Below are 23749 nucleotides of genomic sequence, written 5' to 3' on the forward strand. Positions count from 1 at the left end.
TGATTGATTCACTGGGCAACAATTTTTTACTTTTTGAATGTTGTCTAGATTTCTACAACTGATTTAGGGTATTTTTGCACTGCTGAATCAGGAAATGGCATCCGTTTCTCTCCATCAGGTCAGGTTTTTGTGTTATGCTGATTTGAAAAAAACCAGATCTTGTGACAAAATCGATTACATTTTTGTGGCATTATCAGCTGATTTTTGTCAACACATATCATCCTAAATATGTTTTTAAGAGAAAAATATGTTTTTCCAACAACATATATTGATTACCTGATAGAAACATTGATTACTGTAAACTGAATGGTGGGCACTGATACAGGTAAGTACACGTAAATTGCATGTTGCTTCACCATTTTTCACTCTTCAGGGCTTGAACATCCGTTTCTTGGAACTCCTGGAATGCTCAGCGGCAGGGAGGTCTCTCTTCAGAGTCCAACAGTAGTCAGCCATCATGACTGCATCCCAGCGACCCTCATACCTGGTCTCCATCTCTTTCATGTCCTGATGGAATCTCTCCCCCTGCTCGTCACTCATTGAACCCAGGTTCTCAGGAAACCGGTCCATATGTGAAAATAGGTAGTGCATCTTGATTCTCATGTTGCAGCCCAGGTTTCTGAAAGCAGTCAGCATGTTGCTGACAAGTTCTGCGTAGTTTCTGGCCTTATTGTTGTCAAGGAAGTTCTTCACTACCAGAACAAATGCCTTCCACGCTTCCAGTTCCATTTCGTTCATTGAGTTTCCGAACTCTGGATTTCTGATGAGCTGATGGATCTGAGGACCGTCAAAGATGCCAGCTTTCAACTTCTCCATGATCAATCCTGGAAAAGCCTGGCACAAGTAAGTGAAGCAGTCACCATCCTTGTCCAGAGCCTTGGTGAACTGCTTGATTAAACCGAGCTTGATGTGCAGCGGTGGGAAGAGTATTCTGTCTCTGTCCACCAGAGGGTCGTTGATGATGTTCCTTTAACTTAGTTTTGATCCCCCAACTTTATGCTTTGCCGCACCAATTTATGGAAGATTTCAAGGTTTTATGACTTCAAACTGATCCCTTTTTGACATAATCACCCAGAACTATCAGACCTGAATACTTCTTGTCATTAAAATAATCATTTCTAATCAAAACAATTATTAGACATGGCATTTTACCCCCACCAACGTCTTCTAAAATGCTCCACACAAGCATACATGTGAACAAAAATGTAAAAAAATGACATGTGGCCATAGCTCAAAAACTTGACTTGATTAAGCAAAACCAATGTGATTTTTGGATTCAGCATATCAGATTCGTCCTAAATCAACTGAAAAAATGCAGACAACAAATTTGTTGTTGACCAGTGATAGCATGGTGATTCTTCAGCATCAATAGATCTTGAGTATGAACCTCCAAAGTGTTTCTGCAAACATCTTCCCAGGGCACAAGGACTCAATATTTCTATGATTCACACCTGTCCTACATTGTACTTTGAACTTTAGTTTTATGCCTACCAACCCAGCTAATAAAGTTTCCTGGTAGCATGAGGATTTCAGGCAGGTTACTGTAAACAAAGGCTGGGCCAGTGATCTCTTCCTTGTAGGCAGCAAGGTGGAAAAAGATCGGGCATGGATGAATCCGTATATAAGCATTGGGCTTGTGGGCTCCTGCAGAGATCCATCTGGTCTCTGATGCAGCTTAGCATTTGCATGAAACTGCTGGAAGAGTTTTATTTGGAAATTTCTCATATGGTTTCATTGAGCCAATTCCTGGGGTGGGGAGTTCCCTCACTGAAGGCCATAGGAGCCAACTCCTAGTGGCCAAGGACCCTTTGCCCCCCCATAAAATATGCGATTCCCCCAAAAAAGTTGACAGTCATTGACATTCAATCCATGACTCTTGAATTAAGTAGAATAGGAAAGATCTCTACACATCATATCAATACTCTCTGCACTAAGAAATGCAGACTGATAGCGTATGCATCGCCTCATGTGATCGATTATGCAAGGCTGGGCTTCTCTGCCGCTTTCCAATGTGTTCTTCAAGTTGGCACTCCTGACCCCCACCCACCAGGTTTCATATCTTGGCTGCCACGCTGCAAGTAAATGAAAGTTTCTGTGGCAGGATTATGCCTCATGCAGTTAAAACTAAAAGCACTCACTGCCTAAGTTGCCTCCAGTCCGCTCGATTGCCACGCTGTGTTTGTGTCTGTGTGTGTGTGTGTGTGTGTGTGTGTGTGTGTTTGTGTGTGGAAAATGTTCCGGTGGGCTCTTTGGTTTTTCTGTGCCAGTCTCCTCAGCTGCAGCCCTTACAAGGTGGGGCATGACTTGGCTGACAGGCGGGGTGGGTATTCTGCATTTCTTGGAGGGGAGCGCTGTGCCCTCCTCAAAAGAAACTAGCCTCCGAGAGCGCAGCACAAGTGCCAGAAGGCACGCATTTCAAGCCCACGCCCAGGAAGAATCCTGGGAACCATAGTTCACCTCTGAGAGATCCTCAAGTCCCAGCACCCTGAACAAAATAACAGATTCCTTTTCTGTGGGTGGGGTGCTTTAGATTTCCAAAGGACGAGCAGGTTTTCCTCTCGCGCTCCCACATTTTCCTGCTCTGCCTCCTTGCCGCTCCTCCCGGCTTCAGATCCTGCGCAAAGGGAGAGCAAGAGCGGATTCTCTTCACCCCCGTCTTGCAGCCAAAGCGCCCCTGCAAATCTTGCGAGGGCTGCCTTCGGAGGTCTTCCCCCGAGAACCGCTCAGCCAAGTTCTTCCAACGCAGGGCTGGGCTGGGGAGCCCGAAAGGTGAGCTGCTGGAAAGACGCCCCTTCCGCCCTCCCCGCCCTCCAGTCTCCTGCTGCTGCCGGAGGGAAGGATCTCCAAGAGATTCCTCGCCAAAGGGAAAAGAAGGCGTCGCGCAGGGCAAGAGACGGGGCTCTCGGAGCGGGTTTCCTGCTGCTCACCGGCCAGGCCTCTCTCTTTCCAGGCGAGTTGGCCCGGGGATCGCGCCTACCTGCCTCTCTGCCTTGGCACAGTCTCTAGATCTTCTGAGTTTTTCCCTGGCCGAGGCTTTGGCTGGGCTGTGGCTGGCGGAGAATGAGCGCAATGGGGACTAAGTTCTTCTTTTCCACAAATCACATGCGTGCCCTCATTTTCTTACATCCTGAGAACCCGAATCTGCAATCCGCCAGTTCCCTCCTTCTGGACATCTTTTTGGAGTTGAAGCAGGGGGAAGGGGAGTGGGAGAAATTCAAGCGCGAACTGCTCAGATTCCCGGTCAAGGAGGGCGTCAGAAGAATCTCCGAGGAGTTGCTCAAGGAAGCCATGCCTTTGCAGCTCGTAGAGCTGCTGTTCAGCTACTACGGTGAGGCTTATGCTGTGGAGGTGACGGCCCTGGTGCTGCAGGCGATGGACTACAATCCGCCGGTGGACGATCCCTCGGGTATCACCTGGCTAAGTAAGGGACTGGGAGCGGGGCGGGGGCTCGATCCGACTGATGGTGCTGACCCCTCGCGGGTTCTGTCAGTACCGAGAGCTCAGCTCCCTCCCATGGTTGCCTTCGTCCTTGGGCGGGTAAACCTTTCCTGCTCGAGTCCCCATATCCTCCTCCCCCATATCCTTCCTCTCTAAGAGTTGGAAGGGACCGCAATGGACATCTAGTCCAACCCCCTGCAATTTAGGGATTTAAGCTAAAGCATCCATTACAGATGGCCAACCTCTTCTTAAAAATCTCCAAGGAAGGAGAGTCTACCACCTCTTGTGGGAGTCTGTTCCACTGCTGAACAGCTCTTACTGTCAGAAGCTTCTTCCAAATGTTTAGTTGGAATCTCCTTTCTTGCAACTTGAAGCCATTGCCTCGAGTCCTACCCTCCAGAGCAGGAGAAAAGACCCAAATTCCGGGAGTGGGGGTGGTGGAGGTCCAGGGTGAAAGTGAGTGGAATGATGGATGTAAATCTTCCCTGTGTAAAGTGAGGTGGCGTCTTCCCACACCCCTCTGCCCTCCATCTGAACCAGGGCTGGTCCAAGACATGTTAGCACCTGAGGCAAAACATTACACGGCATCCGCTCCCCACCAAGGAAGAAGGAACATCAGAAACGGGGTGGGAAATAAATGTAGAAGCCAGCAAATAGTTGAGAAGAGGCCTGTAAGTCAAGAGAGTCTTCAAACCCTCTTGGATCAGTTTCTCTCTTCTGGGCCAGGCTGAGCTCCTTCAATCACCTGAGAGGCTAGAAGGATGGGAAGCTGCCTTAGGGCATAATGGGCCACTGGGTCCATCTAGTTCGTTCCAGGAATTTATGCAGGAATCTTTCCAAGCCCTATCTGGATATATCCAGGGATTAAACCTGGGATCCTTTGCATGCATGTGATCTACTACAAATCCACAGCCCTTCCCTACTTAGTCCAGTCTGAAAGTACTCCAACGGGAAGAGAAGGGGAATATTCAATGTGCTCCAACAGGAAAAGAAGGGGAATGTAGGAGTGCTGGATTTTTCTGTTCAATACTTCTACTAACATCAAAAATCACCACAGTGCAGATTACACATTTATGCCTGCTGGCCACACTGAATACATTGAAGGAGTCAGATCTGAAGAAGTTCATGGTCAAACTCAGCAAGTTCCCCGTCAAGGAAGGCTATGTCAGTATCCCCACGAAACTGCTGAAGAAGGCAAATGCTTGGGAGCTCACAGAACTGCTTCTTGCATACTGTGATGAGGATTATGCTGTGGAAGTGGCTTCAGAGGTGCTGAAAGCCTTTGACCGTGAGCCCCTGCCAGAATGTCCCCCAAGTTCCACCAGGGAAGGTAAGGAACTTGGAAGGGAGAACGTTGGCTGAGTCTGATGGGACTGGTTTGAGATGAGGCTTCTTGAACAGGGCTGTGTGTGTGTGTGTGTGTGTGAGAGAGAGAGAAACCTATGTGCCCATCTGAATATGTCTTCTTGACATTGTGGGAATGTTAAGGAAGGTTGGAAATGATATATTGTTTTGATATTATCCCTCCTCACTCACGCTAGTGATAAATAGCAGAGCACATTCCCTTTGCAACTTATTGGAAGCAAGTTGATGATTCGTTAGAACCTCTGCTGATAAACCTCCAAGGAAGGAGAGACCATAATGTCCCAAGGGAGTCAGTTGCACTGCTGAACAGCTCTTCCTGTCAGAAAGTTCTTCCTGGTATTTAGTCATAATCTCCATTCTTGTAATCTCCTTTCTTGTAACTTGAAGCCATTGGTTTGTGTCCTACCCTCAAGAGCAGGAGAAAACAAACATGCTCCCTCCGTTTACAGCCCGTAAAATATTTGAAGATGGCTGTCATATCTCCTATCAGTTTCCTCTTTTCCAGGCTAAACACACCCAGCTACTTCAAGCGCTCCTCATAAGGCTTTGTTTCCAGACCCTTGATCATCTTGGTTGCCCCCCTCTGCACTCATTCCACCTTGTCAACATCCTTCTTAAGTTGTGGTGCCCAGAACAGGACACAGTATTCCAGACATAGTTTGATCAAGACAAAATAAAGTCATACTATTATTTCCCTTGATCTGGACAATATAGTTCTGTTGATTCAGCCTAGAATAGCATTAGCTTTTTTATGCTGCTGTATCACACTGTTGACTTATGTCAAGCTTGTAGTCCACTAAGACCCCTAGATCCTTTTCACATATGCTACGGGTTGTCAGGTTGATAGGCTCTCCCACACAAGACAAGCTCTCTGATTATTTTCTCTCCCCCCCCATTTTTTTATTGTTTTTCCACATTTATGACAAAAAAGACATTACAAAACACACAACAAAGAAAAACACTTCACAATACAGTAAGCTAAACACACACAAAAAACATTTCTTCAGATATTTAATTGTCATAACATTATAACTGACTCCCTTGCATCCCCTCTAACTGAATTTCTTTATATCACCTGTATGACAGTTCTCCATATTTCTAATAATATTGACTCCTAACATTTACTAACCTCTTCTCCTTTATTAATATTCTAATCCTTAATATTTACTAACACATATTCTTATTCTACCCCAAAAACTATTCATTGATTCCAAGAATTTTCTAGTTATCTTATATTACAATATTTAGCTAAATATTCTTTACATTTCTTCCAATCCTCTTGTGTCTCCTCTTCTTTCTGGTCGCAGATTCTTCCAGTCAATAAATCCAACATCTTCATCTGCCAATCTTCTATTGTTGGTATTTTTTGCGATTTCCAATTTTTGGCTAATAAAAGTCTTGCCGCTGCAGTGGCATAAACAAACAGTCTAACATCTTTTTTGGGCAATTCCAATCCTATTATACCAAGTAGAAAGGCTTCTTGTTTCTTAATAAATGTATTTTTCAACATTTTTTTCAACTCATTATAAATCTTTCCCCAGAAGTCTTTCACCTTAGGACATGTCCACCACATATGGTAAAAAGTACCTTCTTTTTCTTTACATTTCCAACAAAGATTATCATTTGTATGGTAGATCTTTTCTAATTTTACTGGGGTTAAGTACCATCTATACATCATTTTCATAATGTTTTATTTTAATACAGTACATGCAGTAAACTTAACCCCTTTCTTCCATAGCTTTTCCCAATCATCCAACATTATATTGTGTCCAACATCTCTTGCCCAATCAATCATCACAGATTTAACTTGTTCATCCTTTGCATGCCATTCCAACAGTAAATTATACATTTTAGAGAGATTTTTAACATTGGTATCTAACAATTCCGTTTCCAATTTGGATTTTTCTGTCGCAAAACCATTTTTCTTATCAAGTTTATACAATTCATTGATAACCGTCCATCCAATTTATCTTTAATTTGGTCAAATGGTCTCCATTTAAATCCTTCATTATCTTCCAACAATAAATCTGTGTATTTCAACCATTTACTCTCCATATTTTACTTTTTGTGTGCCTTTGCTTCCATTGGTGAAATCCACCTGGGTGTTCTCCTTTCTAAGAGATCTTTATACCTTATCCAAACATGATATAATGATTTTCTAATTACATGATTTTTTTAAACCTTTATGAGCCGATATCTTATCATACCATAAATATGCATGCCATCCAAATACATTGTCAAATCCTTCCAAATCTAATACATCAGCATTGTCTAACTGAATCCAATCCTTGATCCAGCAGAAAGTCACAGCTTCAAAGTATATCTTCAAATCTAGCAGGGAAAATCCCCCTCTCGCTTTTGAATCTGTTAGTATTTTATATTTAATTCTGGGTTTTTTCCCTTGCCAGGGAAAAAACTTACTGACTCCTTCCCAGTCAAGGAGGAGTCAGTACATTCTGGAAATAATTTTGTTATTATTATGTAAAAGTTCTTTTTCTAATTTTGAGGGCTCGTTATCAAATTAGCTCCAAGCCAAAGGCCAGGCGGAACAACTCTGTCTTACAGGCCCTGCGGAAAGAAATCAGATCCTGCAGGGCCCTGGTCTCGTGAGGCAGAGCGTTCCACCAGACCGGAGCCAGAGTTGAAAAGGCCCTGGCTCTGGTTGAAGCCAATCTAACTTCCTTAGGGCCCGGGACCACAAGTGTGTTGCTATTTATGGACCTTGAGGCTCTCCGTGGGGCATACCGGGAGAGGCGGTCCCATAGGTACGAGGGTCCTAGGCCGTGAAGGGCTTTAAAGGTCAAAAGCAGCACCTTAAATCTGATCCTGTACTCCACCGGGAGCCAGTGCAGCTTGAAAAGCACTGGGTGAATATGCTCCCATGGCAGGGACCCCGTGAGGAGTCTCGCTGCAGCATTCTGCACCCGCTGGAGTTTCTGGGACAGCTTCAAGGGCAGCCCCGCGTAGAGCGAATTACAGTAGTCAAGCCTGGAGATGACCGTCGCATGGATCACTGTGGCCAGGTAAGGGACCAACTGCTTGATGCGGCGAAGGTGGAAAAATGTCGCCTTGGCTGTTGCTGTAACTTGCGCCTCCATGGAAAGGGAGGCGTCAAGGATTACACCCAAACTCTTAACGGAAGGCAATGGCACTAATTGGGACCCGCAAGAGAAGGGAGTTGGTCCCTCATCCCCATGCCATCCCGACCCAGCCATAGGACCTCTGTCTTCGAAGGATTTAGTTTCAATCGGCTCCCACGAAACCATCCAGCCACAGCTTCCAAGCATCTGGTCAGTGTGTTCGGGGCCGAGTCGGTGTGGCCATCCATCAGCAGATAGAGCTGAGTGTCATCAGCATATTGGAGACAGCCCAGCCCAAAGCTCCGGATAATCTGGGCAAGGTGGTGCAAAGTTAAGAACTTTGCTTGAGGATGAGAACAGAAGTCGTGCTCCAGCAGAGCAGCGGCAGCAGGAGGCCCCATTAGCTAAAGTGGTGGTTCAGGTTAAGAACAGTTTCAGGTTAAGAACGGACCTCCAAAATGAATTAAGTACTTAACCCGAGGTACCATTGTATACCCAAAAGGTATGTTTCTGGTCTTTTGCCATGTGAAGTTCTTAGTAACTTTTTTATTTCTTCATGGATCATGTCCCAGAACTTTCTGATCTCTGGACGTGTCCACCACATATGGTAGAAGGTTCCAATCTGCTTTGTACATCTCCAACACTTATTACTAAGCGATTTGTTCATTTTAGCCAATTTCTCCAGTGTTAAATACCACCTATGGTGCATTTTCAGGTAGTTTTCTTTTATTAAATAACATGCTGTAAAATTAATATTTTTTTGACCACAGTTTTTTCCACTCTTTATATTCTATTACATAACCTAAGTCCTGCTCCCATCTTATTATGGCCTTTCCCTTTTCCTCTTTTTCTATTTGAGCATTCTTTAACAGCTTGTACATTTTGGAGAGAGTCTTTTGGTTGTTCTGTAAAACCTCCTTCTCTAAGATTGATGCTTTGTTATCAAACCCTTTTAAAGTCTTATCTTTTTCAAAAGTCACCCTAAGCTGGTAATATTCTAGCCAATTTAGCCCTAGTTGCTTGAGTTCTTCAAACCCTTTCAGTTTGGGGCAATAATTTATCTCATCCACCAAGTCTCTGTAAGTTGGCCAGTTATTGTTCATGTTATTCTTATGAATGTCAGTTGACTCTATAGGTGATATCCACCAAGGGGTTTTTGTTATAACTTTGGATTTATTCCTCTCCCAAACCTCGAATAAGGCCTTCCTCATTAGGTGGTTCGTGAAGCATTTAGGTGCTTTTATGCCACCCGAAAACCTTGTCTCAGCCCTCTAAATCCAAGACTTCGGTATTCCTAAGCAACATCCAGTCTTTCAACCAAGTCCAGCATGTGGCCTCAAAGTACATTCTGAGGTCCAGGACCGCGAACCCTCCTCTTTCTCTGGGTTCCGTCAACAATTTAAATTTCATTCTTGCTTTTTTGCCCTGCCAAATGAAATTGGCCAGGTCCCTCTGCCAATCTTTAAAACATTTTGTCCCAATAATTATTGGAATTGTCTGAAAGAGAAAGAGGATTTTGGGAAGTATTGTCATTTTAATCACTGATATCCTGCCCCATAATGACAGCTTCAATTTACTCCAATTTTCTAAATTTCCTTTAATTTCCTTCCATTTTTTAATGTAATTCTCTTTAAATAAATTAGTGTTCTTATTTGTAATCCAGACCCCCAGATAGTTTACTTTATTTGTGGTCTTTAGACCCGTTATTCTCTCTAGGTCCTCTTGTTCCATCTCTTCCATATTTTTTGTTAATAATTTAGATTTATTTTTATTCAGTTTAAATCCCAAGACCTTGCCAAATTCATTCATTTTCACTAGTGCTTTTTGTATGCCTTCAATTGGGTTTTCAGAACAGTGGTGTCTCTGGTTGCGAACGGGATGTCATTTTGCGCTTGTGTGCATGCACGAGTGGCGAAACCCAGAAGTAACCCTTTCCAGTACTTCCGGGTCACTGTGGGATGTACCCTGAAAGAGTGTAACATGAAGCAGACGTAACATGAGGTATGACTATAGTAATAAACACATCATCAGCAAATGCCTTCACCTTGTAATATCAGCTACCTAAATTGATGCCCCTTATTTCCTGGTCTTTCCTTATTGCTATTAAGAGAGTCTCCAACGTTGTGATAATAAGAGTGGGGACAAGGGACAACTTTGTCTAGTCCCTCTTTCTATATTAAATTCTTCAGTGATTTCATTATAATTATTTTGGCTTTCTGGTTGTCATAAATTGCCTTAATTCCATTCATGATGTTGTTTCCTATTCTCAAGCTCTCAAAAGTTTTAATTAAGAAGTTCCACGATATGCTGTCGAAAGCCTTCTTCCAGTAGCATTGCTACCTTTTTGCTTGGTTTCATTTATGTATATTCCAGTAGGTCATTAATTATGCTTGTATTATTTCTTATTTGCCTCCCCGGTAAAAAGCCGGCTTGATCATTTCCTATTACCCTGTTTAAGAAATGTTTTAGCCTGTTAGCCAGGATACCCGTAAATATTTTATAATCCATGTTTAGTAGTGAAATTGGTCTATAATTCTTAATAAGTTTTCTTAGATGTCTCCCACTTTTCTTTCTTGTTGGTATTGTCTGCCTTTGTGTCTTCAGTATGTCACCCATGACATTAACAGCCAAAATAGTGTTGGAAAGAAGTATGCATTCCACATTAAGCTTTAGGCCACCCAAAATGATACCTCCACATCACTGGCAGACTGACTAGTATGAGACGGAAGTGAATCCTTTCTATACCAATGCTGTCTTTCGTGCAATACAATGCCAAATCTGTGTGTCAATGCCAAATAATGGTTAAAAATATGTAGAAAGGGGAAAGGACTCAGTAAAGCTGTTGACATGCACTCACTTTCTCAATATCTAGCAGCAGAGCGTCTTTGCAAAATGCATGTTTCAAGGCACCGGCCAGCTGAATTCTTGTCGTCAAAAATTAATCAAGCTCTGGAGGAACTGGTTCCATCAGAAAAAGCCACCAAAGGGTAATTTCTGTACTTATATAATTGACGGAAGCCACCATTTTAGCTACAATTATAGCAATCTTTCCCCTCTCAGCTAACCCTTCCAATCCAAAACAAACATAAAATCCATTAATCTTAAAACAATACAAGCTTTCCTGCTTAAAACAAAAATGCTTTAGCACTAATTTAATAAATGTGTGTGTGCCCCTGCTTGGGGAAAAAATACTTTGAAAATTGCTATTTTGGACCTTTCCCACTTTCTGCCTCAACCATTGGGCAGGAAAACCAAAGTGCATATTTTCCACTGATGCTGGCAGGTTGCCAGATACTTTAAAGGCAGCTGGGGAATGGAGGCAGGGCTCCACAAGCCTTGGAAGGCCTCAGGGAGTGCATCCGAGGGCTACCTGTGGTCCACTGGCTGCAGGTATCCTGCCTGTGTCATAGAATACCAGACCTGGAGGGAACTCGGTGGGCCATCTATTCTAGTCCAACTGCTGCTTGAAGCAGGAAAGCAAGAGCTGCAGCCTCCCCAGCAAATGACTCTTGATATCTGAAAGACCTTTTAAACCCTCCAGCCCTGTATGTCACATTAAGATGGTCTGAGGGCAGGGAACTTTCCAGTTGCTTGGGGGACAGTGGTCATCAGCAAATGGCTTACAGTCAGGATAGCTTGGCTGGGATTATCATCTCACTCCCGCCCCGTGGAGGGACGAGTTGGGAGGGCACGGTAAGGATTGGAATTTGTTTTGGGGAAAAGAACCCCTAGGGGGCAGGGAACCCAAAGATTGGGGGAAGGTTGAAGGAAAGGACCACAGCAAGGAGTGGTATGGTTCACATAAACGTGAGGCAACCCTGAGGTGGGAGGCTAGAGGGCAACCCATAAGCCAATTTCAAACACTACAAAAGCAACTTCATAATAATATGACAAATTAGCATAGTTTCATCATAACATGATGATAATATGAATTTAGGTGGGCCAACAGTTTGATTCCGTGTGAGAGACAGTGGCGCCAACTTAAACAAAATATGGGTGGGGCAGGCCTGCCTACTTCCCCTGCCCCCGCCCCCTTGCTGCACTAAGTCTGGTGTCAGGCCAGTGTGCACCCAGGCAGCTGCATTGAGTGTAGGCAGTCGGTGTTGGTGTTTGCAGCACGGCCAGGGTGCTTGCTCTGCCTCCCTCTGTCCCTACGTCAGCTGTCTCCTCTCAGCCAGGCATCCGCCTTGCCCATGCCTGTCATCACCCACTGGCCAGGCATGCTCATCTTTGCTCAGGCTGCCACCATGGTGGGTTGGGTGGGTGCCACACAGAGAGAGGGAGTGAGCAGTTGATGGAGGGATGGGAAGCCAGGTAGGAGACAGACACACACGAACCACACACTCACATCCACACTCACATCCACCCCCCGCCACTGCTGTGTCCCACTTTGCTCCTCCTGGAGGAAAGCCAGAAAGAGAGAGTGATGCCTGGCTGGGGGTAGACAGCAAACCAAGGGAGGGAGATGGGAAGGCAGGTGGGTGGGCAGTGGTGGGGAGAAAATATTGAGGGGTTGTGTCCCCAGAAGAAAATTATTAGGGGGTTGGCCTAAGGACCCTGGTTGGCATTTATGGTAAGGGAGCAGTCTGCATCCTAACTACGTTCTAATTCTCCTCTCCCCGCCTTCTGTCACCTAAATAAAATAAATGTTTCTTCCACAGGTCATTGGAAATATCCACAATCTCTAGTAATGAGATGATCTGCAAGGGAAGAAAACAATTAATGGAAATTCTTGAACCGGATACTGAACATTTTGTAGATGTGCTATACTATTTCTATGTCATCACTCTGAAAGAATACAGAGACATTTGCGAAATGTTGAAAATTTTAAAAAGTGAACAATTGCTGAGTATAATCCAGGAAAGGGGGGAGCAAGCTTGTTGCAGGTTCCTGGAATGTGTAGAAATGGCACATCCAGGTACCGTTCTAGTTCTGCTATCTGCAATGCATGGTGAGTTTGACTTCGAGTTCTTAAACTTCAAGGGCAGTTCAACTAACTTCCTCCTTGCAACAGTCGTGTCAGGCAAATAATTGTCTTCCTTTTACAGATTTGGATCAAACTCCACTCAAGGCAGCTGGCCCAATAGAGCCAGAGGTGGTTTGGGACTCAGAAAGGGGCATCGAAGCATACAGGTGAGTGACCTCTCCATCAGACATTTAAAAACCTTTTCCATTCAGGGAACGGTTTTTACATTTAATTGTTCCACAGAGCACATCTGGTTTCTGTGGGTCTCACAGTCATCATATATGGTGGTGCTCCCTAAAACATACACAGAGTACATCTACGGTATGTTCTTCACGTTGCAATGAACAGTTGGCCATGGTGGGCAAATTCTCTCTGAAGGAAGCTTACCCACCAATCCTGATCTCTTCATTGAGGAACTCCTGGGTCCCTCAAATACAGCTGGAAAATCATTACCTTGGAGCATTGCTGTTCCTTACTATTTCACAGGGAGTGAAAAATATGGAACTCTGCATTTATTTATTTTTTGAGGAACTGTTGTTTCTCCTCCTTAAGAACATTTTATTGATATGATTTAAGTTATATCCCACCTTTCTCCCAAAGAGTTCAAGGTGGCATGCATGGTTTCCCTCCCAATCACTTTAAAGCAGTGTGCTTTTTGGTCTGGTGTTTAGCGCTAAATGGGTACATTGGTTACAGAACTCTTGCCCTGCTTACCGAGTATGAGAAATTTCCCTGATGTTCTAGTGTCATCAACACAAGGGTAAACAGAAGATGAGTAGTTACTTTCACCAGCTTGCTTTGCTCTGCATGAAGGCACCATTTTAAAAACACCTTCTCTGTATAAGAAAAACCACCTTTTTTACTTATTGGGTGGCCTCATAGCACTTGTGCTTCAGTTGAGTGATGCTTGACCAGGAGATGTCCTTCTATCAATTTTTTACCTCCATAACTCAGCGTGTGAAGCATCTCCTGCAAAAATATCAATTAGAACAGCAGAAAAAGTTCTCCCAATTCATATTTGACGCACAGTGTAAATTAATAACGCAGAATCTTCTTCAGTAAAAGGAGTCTCAAAGCGGCTAACAATCTCCTTTTCCTTCCTTCCCCACAACAAACACTCTGTGAGGTGAGTGAGGCTGAGAGACGTCAGAGAAGTGTGACTGGCCCAAGGTCACCCAGCAACTGCAGGTGGAAGAGCGGAGACGGGAACCCGGTTCCCCAGATTACGAGTCCACCGCTCTTACCACAACACCACACTGGCTCTCACAGCATAGTGAACAGAAGATTAAGTTAGCTTTAGAGCATACACAGAGTTACTGAGTCACATAGAGTCTTCATTGTGCACAGGCACCACAAAGCTCAGACAGTCACTGCAGACAGAGGGACACTGGGTCTGCCTGCAAACAGATACAATATTTATAACTCATCCTCAGGATTCAGTGATTCCGCATGCTAAATGATTCTGCAGCTTTTCAGCATTTCACAACATTTCTAGACTCCTTTACTGCTCCTGCTCTCAAATACAATGTTCAACCTGATTCATCTTTCCCTTTGTGCCATTCAGAGTGCGCTCCACTGAGGCTGGCTCCTTCCTTTGCGGTAATACGGATCTCATATGTGAAGTGAAAGAAGCTGTGACCGTAACATACCACTTTGATTCATGGCCTAAGCACCTGGAAGAACAGACCACTGAGGAGTTGCATGTCGCTGGCCCTCTGCTCAACATTAAAGTAGATGTAGTAGAAGCTGTGGCAGCCATTCATGTCCCTCACTTCTTGTGTCTTGAAGGTATGGCAGGGGGAAAGTTCCCAGCATTATAACCATAATAGGAGGGATCCTAAACAAGAATAACTTCCATTGATGTTTCCAGAATGCTATGGGGCCTGCGGTGTGGATTCTAGAAGTCAGTAGTATTGGCTTACTAGTCTTTTGTAAAAAAAATCCTTCCAGTAGCACCTTTAAGACCAACTAAGTTAGTTCTTGGTATGAGCTTTCGTGTGCAAGCACACTTCTTCAGATACACTGAAACAGAAGTTGCCAGATCCTTCTATATAGTGAGAAGGTGGGGAGGGGTATTACTCAGAAGGGTGGTGGGAATGGGAGATTGGCAGATAGCTGAGATGAGCCTGCTGACGACTCTTAACGACTGTAATAGGTCTTACAGGAAAAGGCAAGGGGTGAGAAGGTGAGAAATGGCTTAGTCATGTATAATGGGATAAGAATCCAATGTCTTTGTTCAAACCAGGTCTCTCCATGGTTTTAAGTTTGGTAATGAGTTGCAATTCAGCAGCTTCTCTTTCCAGTCTATTTCTGAAATTCCTTTGTAGTAAAACAGCTACTTTGAGATCTTGTATAGAATGTCCTGGGAGATTGAAGTGTTCTCCTACTGGTTTCTCTGTTTTGTGATTCTTGATGTCAGATTTCTGACATCAAGAATCTGACATCAAGAATCACAAAACAGAGAAACCAGTAGGAGAACACTTCAATCTCCCAGGACATTCTATACAAGATCTCAAAGTAGCTGTTTTACTACAAAGGAATTTCAGAAATAGACTGGAAAGAGAAGCTGCTGAATTGCAACTCATTACCAAACTTAAAACCATGGAGAGACCTGGTTTGAACAAAGACATTGGATTCTTATCCCATTATACATGACTAAGCCATTTCTCACCTTCTCACCCCTTGCCTTTTCCTGTAAGACCTATTACAGTCGTTAAGAGTCGTCAGCAGGCTCATCTCAGCTATCTGCCAATCTCCCATTCCCACCACCCTTCTGAGTAATACCCCTCCCCACCTTCTCACTATATAGAAGGATCTGGCAACTTCTGTTTCAGTGTATCTGAAGAAGTGTGCTTGCACACGAAAGCTCATACCAAGAACTAACTTAGTTGGTCTTAAAGGTGCTACTGGAAGGATTTTTTTTATTTTGACTATGGCAGACCAACACGGCTACCTATCTGTAACTAGTCTTTTGTAATTTTTCAAAATGTTCCAACTGTGCTGTTTTATTATTTTCTATGATTTGCACTCTGTTGTAAGCTGCCATGTGAGCATATTGTCCTGTGAAACAACGTTATAAACCTCTTAAAAGAGAATAAGAAAATAAAAGTTTGCATGAAATAAAAAGGTAAAGGACCCCTGACAGTGAAGTCCAGTTGCAGACAACTCTGGGGTTGCAGCGCTCATCTTGCTTTACTGGCCGAGGGAGCCGGCGTTTGTCCGCAGACAGTTTTTTCGGGTCATGTGGCCAGCATGACTAAGCCGCTTCTGGCGAACCAGAGCAGCGCACGGAAACGCTGTTTACCTTCCTGCCGGAGCGGTACCTATTTATCTACTTGCAATTTGAGGTGCTTTCGAACTGCTAGGTTGGCAGGAGCTGAAATAGGGAGGGGTTAAGTTTCACTTTCCCACTGCTAACATGCTTGTCTTTTCAGGTGACGACAGTTCCCATGTCTACATTGCACATTTTGTTGAAGGGGAGATGAGGCTGGAGAAACCAGACAGAGTGGAGCCTCACCATGCTGTGTTGGAAAACCCCAAGTTCTCTTCCCTTGGAGTCATTTTGAAAAAGTGGTTTAAGCAAAAGATCAACACTGTCGTACTGCTCTATCAGAGACTTCGACTGGAAACACCAACATTTCACCTATACCTCCTGCCCAATGACTCTTCTATAGTAAAGGTAACTTGGAATCTCCAACTTTGATTGGTATTGCAGATTACCTGGATCTTTTGCTTGATCACTCTAACCCTGACAGAATAGCTATGCAAAATTATACATTGGGGAGCATGAACTGTACTTATCTTTGTTGGGCTTGAAGTTTGCAATATTGAAATACACCCTTTTCCTTTGTTAGCCACCCGGCTTGCTAGAGGCCAAATGTCCTGTCTGGTTCTCTAAACAAACGTTGTTGTCACTGACTTGTGAAAACAAAATTCTAAGCACATTCTCTTGGAAGCCTTCACTGAAATAAGTAAGGCTTCCTTCAGATTTATTGATGAACAAATTCAGCTTTGTTCATTAAGGAATCAGCTTGGTAATTATGAACTGTCTATAAGAACTCTTGAGGAAAAACATTCTTCCTGATTTGCAGTGTTGGCACATGGGAGATAAAGCACATTATCATATTACATTCTCAATTTGAACTTTTCTTTAAAATGTCTTCTTATGCTTCATTCAAATATTGAGGTTCTGTGGCTTCTGTGGTTTCCTGCATGGTCTCATCAAGAGAAGATGAGGTGGACGCAGGATTGCTGGTACCTCTCTGCCAACTAGCTCAGGCTTAGTTCAGGCTGCCCAGTAGTTTCTAGTGCCATAGTGGTTTAATCTTCTTCATACTGCAGATGTGGAATCTGTGTATCTGCCGATGCTCTTGGACTACAGCATCCATCATCCCTGACCCAAGCTGGTTAGGGTTGATTTGAGTCCAACAACATCTGGAGGGCATCAGGTTCCCCATTCCTGCCTTAGCTGGTGTTACGGTGCCAAGAAGGCCGTAGGGATCCAGTCTTCAAGAAGTTTGGTTCCCTCTTTGCATATCTAAAAAGTGAATTTATTTGCCATTCCCAGGCGGTCGAAAAGCGTGAAGTAAATTCAAAGAGAATAGAGAAACCCCCTGTGACCCTGAAACCGCTGATGATTGGTTCTCAGGTATCTTTGAAGGCTTCAGAGAATGTCACAGTTTATCCTAAGGTGAGACAAATATGATGAAAGGTTTTACTGGGGGAGAGTCAAACTGTGAAGTCTGAGAATGGGAGAAATTCAACCAGAATCCCTCTTCACCCTTTAATTTGACTCCCTCGTAATGGTGGGCTGGGCTAAGCCAGATTCAGACTTACAGAGGTTTCATTCTTTCCCACAGGAACTGAAGTTTCAATACCTGGATGCAGAGAAACTGCAGCAGTACGTAGAACTGTCTGCTGAGCAAATGCAAGACAAGTTCAACTTCTACCTGATGAAGAAGGGCACGACTGAAATTGTTTGGGAGGCACATTTAAAAAAAAGTGAGTTTTGATCAAGGGATCATAGCAGGATCAAGGAGGCTGGATAGAAAAGGACCACTGGTGGCATTCCCTCTTTGACTGCCTCTTATTCCTTTTCAGAAGAGTTAATTTCAGGGGAGCTGGATTCTCCTATTCTACACCCAGCACAAGGTCAGCAGGTTGTAATTTCCCTTGTATTTGTATCCCACTTTCCTCCCAATAGGAGCAGAGGGGGCTGAGGATACAGTAGCAGATGAACTGCAGGAAAATAAAAAGTAACGTTTGTGACTTTATTCAACAACAGCCCTCCTGGATAAGGTGGTCTGGGCTAATCATTTGGTTTGGTGCCAGATGAAAATCTTTCAACTCAGCTAGGTTTTTTTACAGACGTTTCCCACCCACATTCAACTAATTCAGCATGGTAGCACAAGGCACCACCAGGGCAATGGGACTTTGTCCTCTCCTCACTCTGCTCGCCTCAATCTTCTCTGGAGGGTCATAAAACTCTGCAGAACAGAGTTCAGAGGGAGGAGTCGGGAAATTGTCCCATCTGACAAGCAGAACTGCCTTTGCTGGCGTTGAATTCCTCCCTTGAAGTTTTACAGTGTGAGCTTCTCCATTTTAAACTGAGTATCATTTCTTAACATATCCAAGAGAAACTTGGATGTGATTTGGAAGTCTTGGGCTCATCTCCCACCATGCTAATTTTATTTCTTGTCCCTGCTTGCTTTGTATGTATTCCCTCCCTCTTCACCTTCCCAGGTGCTTGTGGCTGCACACCAAGCAATGCATCATTCAGCAGAACTAACCCTGGACATGGTACGGAAGGCAGGTAAGGCTTAACCCTTTCTCCCCCACTCCATTTCACCAAAAAAGACCCATCTTGCCATTAGGCACAGTGAAGCAGCTGCCTCAGGTGGGCAACGGGTATTGGAGGATGGGAAGCAATGGGGAGGCTCTGAAAGTCGTTACTCAGAATTCAGATAAATTCTCGGGGAAATTGCATGTATGATGAACACTTCTGAAGACAGATATGTGTGTTCCTGTAAAGAGAAATAGAAAGAGAAAGAGAAAGAGAGATTCCACCAAATGGGGGGGGGAGCACCAATTTATTTATGGCTGGAGCTTTTATCTACCACTGCAGATTTACCTAACCCCAGCCAACATTTACCTGTACTCTGCTCTTTAACAATGCCTTGAACTGTATCCCACTAGTTATGGTAATTTTGATGTGGTACAAAGCCAGCCAGACACTGTTTTAATGAAATAAATGTAACATTATATTCTTGATTTATTCTAATCTATAAAGGTATGATGGGATGAATGTGGGAATATTCAGGGATGCAGGAGAGGATATATTGTCTGATTATATCCTTATCTAACTTGTGTTAACAAGTTCCACAATTTCAGCAGAGTAACATTCCCCTTTATTTTAAGTTTGCAGCGGCTGCGTTTGCTCAGGCTCGCTAAAGCCTCTATAATAACTATTCTGGTAATTTCCACTTATTCCCTCATAAAATAGAAGAGACGACACAGTCTTTTACAAAAGTATAAAAAGAGTTTACTCACATTCTGTTCACAATCAGATCCCAGAAAGCAGACTTAGCTTAATGAAGTAACATACACTTGGAATCTATCTCTTAAGAAGACAGTCCCTTTGTCCTCTCTTGGCTGGAAGCCAAGAGGGCATCTTTGGCTTAGTAAATGCTGTTTCTTCGATGCATGTGGAGAAAGAGAGAGAGATGGCTGCCCTGCCCTGTGCTTTTGTAATTACCTGCACAGGTGAGGCCACACCCACCTCTAGTCACATGCAGAGGAAGTCTGCCCCGGCCCAGAAGGAAACATGAAGTTGGACAAACATTCCTCCCCATGTGTAAACATGTTCATTCTAGGAATGTTGTACTTGACTGCTCTTGTGTTTCACATCCCACAATGAATACTCTACTTTGTTTCGTTGCTGTTTTTTAAGGCATACTTACATTTGCTTTAATAAATGTAGCTTACAATCCTTTATCACAGTATTTAAAGCAGGAGTCACCAACCTTTTTAGACGGGTGGTCCATTTTGAATCTTGAGAGCGTGTCTGTTTTTTCCTGCCTCTGGGGGGTGACAATGCAGATGGATGGAGAAGACCATCACAGACAGCCTGGTGTCCACCCTGGAGAACTTGCGAGAGAACGAACTCAAGAAGTTCAAGCTCAAGCTCCATGAGTTTCCTGTTAAGGAGGGCTGTGACAACATCCCCCGAGGGACATTGGAGAAGGCAGATGTGGTAGACCTGAGCCTGCTTCTGCTGAATTTCTATACAGGGGATTATGCCCCACAGGTGACAGCTGATGTGCTCAGAACCATCAACTGCAGGGATGAGGCAGAGAGGCTCCTCAGGCATTGCAGGAAGGGGTAAGAAAAGAGGAATGCTGGCAGCCCACCCCCAACATGGACAGCAATTCAGATCATCCGTACTTGGGGGCTAAGGAGCCGGAAGGAGGAAAGTGATACATGAGGGATGGCCAAACTATGGGAGATGGATTGAGCATTAAATCTGAAGATTTCGATCTCAACCTCCTCTTCTAAGTGTGTGGGAGAAATGCAAATGAAATCTAGCTGTGAAGCCTTTTTCGCAAGCACCTATGAGTTTTGCAGTTTACTAAAGCTTAGGAATTAAGCAAACCCATCATTCAATCCCTTTCAATTGCAGTCTGCTTACCTTCCTCCTCTTCACCTCCACTGCAGAGAATGCACCACACATTTTAGTAAGATAATTGGAAAAGGCTTTCCTTACGTTTCCATGCAAGCAGCATATACAGAAAAAGTAGTATAGTATGCAGAAAAATACTTCTAAGTTACAATAAAATTGCAGTAGTCTTAGCAAACATGACTGAAAGTAGAAGCCTCAACCACACAGGTCTGCTCAGTTTGAAGGCATGGTGGAAAGAGAGAGTCTTGTCACAGGCAGAAGGAAATATAAATAATTGTCTACTTTTTTACAGAGTTCCTGCCCAGAGGAGCCAAAGGAAATGACCACACACACAGAGTCCTCTCTAGGAAGTTCAAGAACTCTGTGTATACTAACCCTGTACTGTCTAGCAGAACATGTGTTCTTATGGCTGCAATCCCCACACAAATTAGTGCTCTTCAGCTGTCAATTTTTTAAAAATTGAATGTGTATACCACTTAGTTGTAAAAAATCCCTTCACAGTTTCTTAAGAATACCAAATAAACATTAAAATTTCTGATAAAAGTCAGAAATTAAAAATGATTAAAAAATCAAAATATGAATAATATCAGTGGTTAAAAATATAACTTTATAAAAGTAAAGTGCATATTAAAACACTTGTCAGCTTTAGCTCTCTGAGCAGGCCTGTCTCAACAAAGAAGTTGTTTCACGTTCTAAGGATGTTTCTCCAGAGGCCAGAGAGATCCTGGTAGTGGATGCTTCAATGACTGGCAACATGGAAAGCTGTGAGCTGGGCACACAGACTGCTGGGTCAATTGCTTTCCTGGCTTCCTCACATTCAGAGTGTGCTCCACAAAGGCTCACTGCTTCCTTTGCAGCGATACTGATCTCCTATGTGAGATGAGAGGATCAGTGACCATAACATACCACTTTGATTCATGGCCTAAGCACCTGCACAAATGGAAGACAATTCCTTGTTGCTGGTCCAAGCAGTTCCATACACTATCCTCACTTCCTGTGTCTCTCATCGCCCAGTGGTTTTCAACCCTTTTGAGTCCACAGCTTCCTTGACCAACCACACATTCTTCCTTGACCAACCACACTTACACTGGGGATCTGCTACAAGGCACATGTACTGGGGAATCTCTCCATTCCGTCCCACCCCTATTTTTGGCACACATGTAAGTGGGAGTGCATGTGTTGACAGGAAGCCAAGAAACACCACTGCTTTGCAGGGCTGAGCTGATGGACTCCACATGGCAGCCCAGCTTCCCTTTGGTTGGGCATGGAAAGGGCAAAACAAGATTAGGATCAGAAGCAGAATTTTTTTTGTTACCGTAGAGAAGGAAAAGCAAGAAACACACAGCACTGGACACACATGCAGACATGATCCTTTCCTGCAACATTCTCCCTGTCCCCATAAAGCTGGCTGACTGTTAAGGAGGAGGGGGTTGCCTGTGTGGGGAGAGGTAGAGATGAAGGGGAGGGGGAATGTTGAAGGTAGAAGGAGTAAGAAAAACAAAAGACACAGCTCACTTTCAGGGTTATTTTTAAATCCCTCTTTATGGGGCGTGTGTGCGTGTGCGCACACACCCACACCCACACCCACACCCACACACACCCATCGAGCTACTTTGTTGGCTTCTTGCATTTCTCAGGCCCTCTGTGTAAAACTAAGGAACTGTTAGTTACTGAAGCTGGGGAGGGTTTTTTGTTTGGAGGAGGGAGATTTTCAGAATATAAACAGTCATGCAAAAGTGTTTGCCACTTTTTTGGTCACTGTTTTATTTTGGGAAGATAATGGGTTGAAAGTTAAAGTTGCCAGCTCCCCTGAATGTTCCTCAGAATGAGAGAGAGAGAGAGAGAGAGAGAGAGAGAGAGAGAGAGAGAGAGAGAAAGAGAAAGAGAGTGCAGGAAGATCAGGGTTGCAAGTTAATGAAAGGACGGCTCCCCTGAATGTTCCTCAAGTCACCCCAGGGTGCCATGACACACCATCTGAAAATACCCACAACAGCAGGAATTCTAAGTTGAATTGAATATAATGTGGTGGAACACAGAAAGAGAAATAGGGGTGCTTGGTTTCTCAACCCAGGCTTGTATTTCCCCCTTTGTAGCATGTCTGTCCCTCTGAAATCACCCTGATTTATTATAGCATGGTGATTCCTCAGCATCAGTAGTTCTTGAGTACAAACCTCCAAAGTGTTTCTGCAAACATCTTCCCAGGGCACAAGGACTCTATATTTCTATGATTCACACCTGCTGCTTTCTCATACCTGGCCCTGCCCTACATTGTAGGAAGATGTGAAGCTGTATTTTTGAACTTTAGTTTTATGCCAACCAACCCAGTTAATAACGTTTGCTGGTAGCATGAAGAATTCAGGCAGGTTATCGTAAACAAAAGTTAGGCCTCAGCAAGAGTAAACACTGAAGCATTGCATGTTATGGAGGCATAATCTGCACTGTAGCAAAGTGATCTCTTCTTTGTAGGCAGCAAGGATGAGAAACATCGGTCATGGATGAATCCATATATAAGCATTGGGCTTGTGGGCTCCTGCAGAGATCCATCTGGTCTCTGATGCAGCTTAGCATTTGCATGAAACTGCTGGAACAGTTTTATTTGGAAATTTCTCATATGGTTTCATGGAGCCAAATCCTGGGGTGGGGAGCTCCCTCAGTGGAGGTCATAGGAGCCAAGTCCTAGTGGCCAAGAACCCTTTGCCCCCCCCATAAAATAGTTGAGGACCCCCCCCCCAAAGTTGACAGACAATGTCGTTCAAATGGTGTGTGTATACCACATACTGTGATCGATTATGTGGGGTGGGGTTTATCTGCCCCCCCCATATTTTTTTCAAGTTGGCATCCCTGCTGGTGGTCTTCAGGAAAACTCTTGACAGCCACCTGATGAACATGCTGTAGGGCTGGATTTTCTGCATCAGGCCAGATGGCCTAGAAAATTCCCTCCAGCTCTATAGGATGCTGATGATACTCCTCTCTTCCCTCCTCACATTATTTCAGGGAGGGTGTGGAGGTCCTATATTATTGTCTGAGACTTTTCTGCAGACAAGTTGTCGGTGAAGAATCTGGATATTAATTACTGGGATAAGTGGGCCGGTTACCTGCTGCAACCCTTGTGTAAGCAAAATCTGCAGTGTTAGGCTGGTGAATCTCATTAGAATCATAGAATCTTAGAGTTGGAAGAGACATCAAGGGTAATCTAGTCCAACCTCCTGCAATGCAGGAATC

General features: G+C 44.0%; 1 protein-coding gene across 8 annotated transcripts; it reads left to right on the forward strand.

Moving 5' to 3' along the window:
* Window positions 1-2193: 2193 nt before the first annotated feature.
* Window positions 2194-23234, forward strand: LOC308461262 (uncharacterized protein). 8 transcript variants are annotated; one of them, XM_080978023.1, is made up of 13 exons: window positions 2194-3421; window positions 4496-4768; window positions 10756-10870; window positions 12545-12834; window positions 12932-13016; window positions 14414-14637; window positions 16284-16528; window positions 17417-17539; window positions 17709-17850; window positions 17950-18000; window positions 18592-18661; window positions 19948-20229; window positions 20820-23234. In XM_080978023.1, the coding sequence occupies exons 1-13, from the start codon at window positions 3061-3063 to the stop codon at window positions 20848-20850; spliced, it is 2292 nt and encodes a 763-aa protein (XP_080834149.1). In that variant the 5' UTR covers window positions 2194-3060; the 3' UTR covers window positions 20851-23234. The 8 variants fall into 8 exon arrangements, 7 of the variants coding, with proteins under 7 accessions (XP_080834149.1, XP_080834150.1, XP_080834151.1 ...); XM_080978024.1 differs by having other exon boundaries at window positions 10759-10870; XM_080978025.1 differs by having other exon boundaries at window positions 2194-3406.
* Window positions 23235-23749: the final 515 nt, after the last annotated feature.

This window comes from Podarcis pityusensis (genome assembly GCF_964106645.2).
Source record: "Podarcis pityusensis genome assembly, chromosome: 13".
NCBI classification, from domain to species: domain Eukaryota; kingdom Metazoa; phylum Chordata; class Lepidosauria; order Squamata; family Lacertidae; genus Podarcis; species Podarcis pityusensis.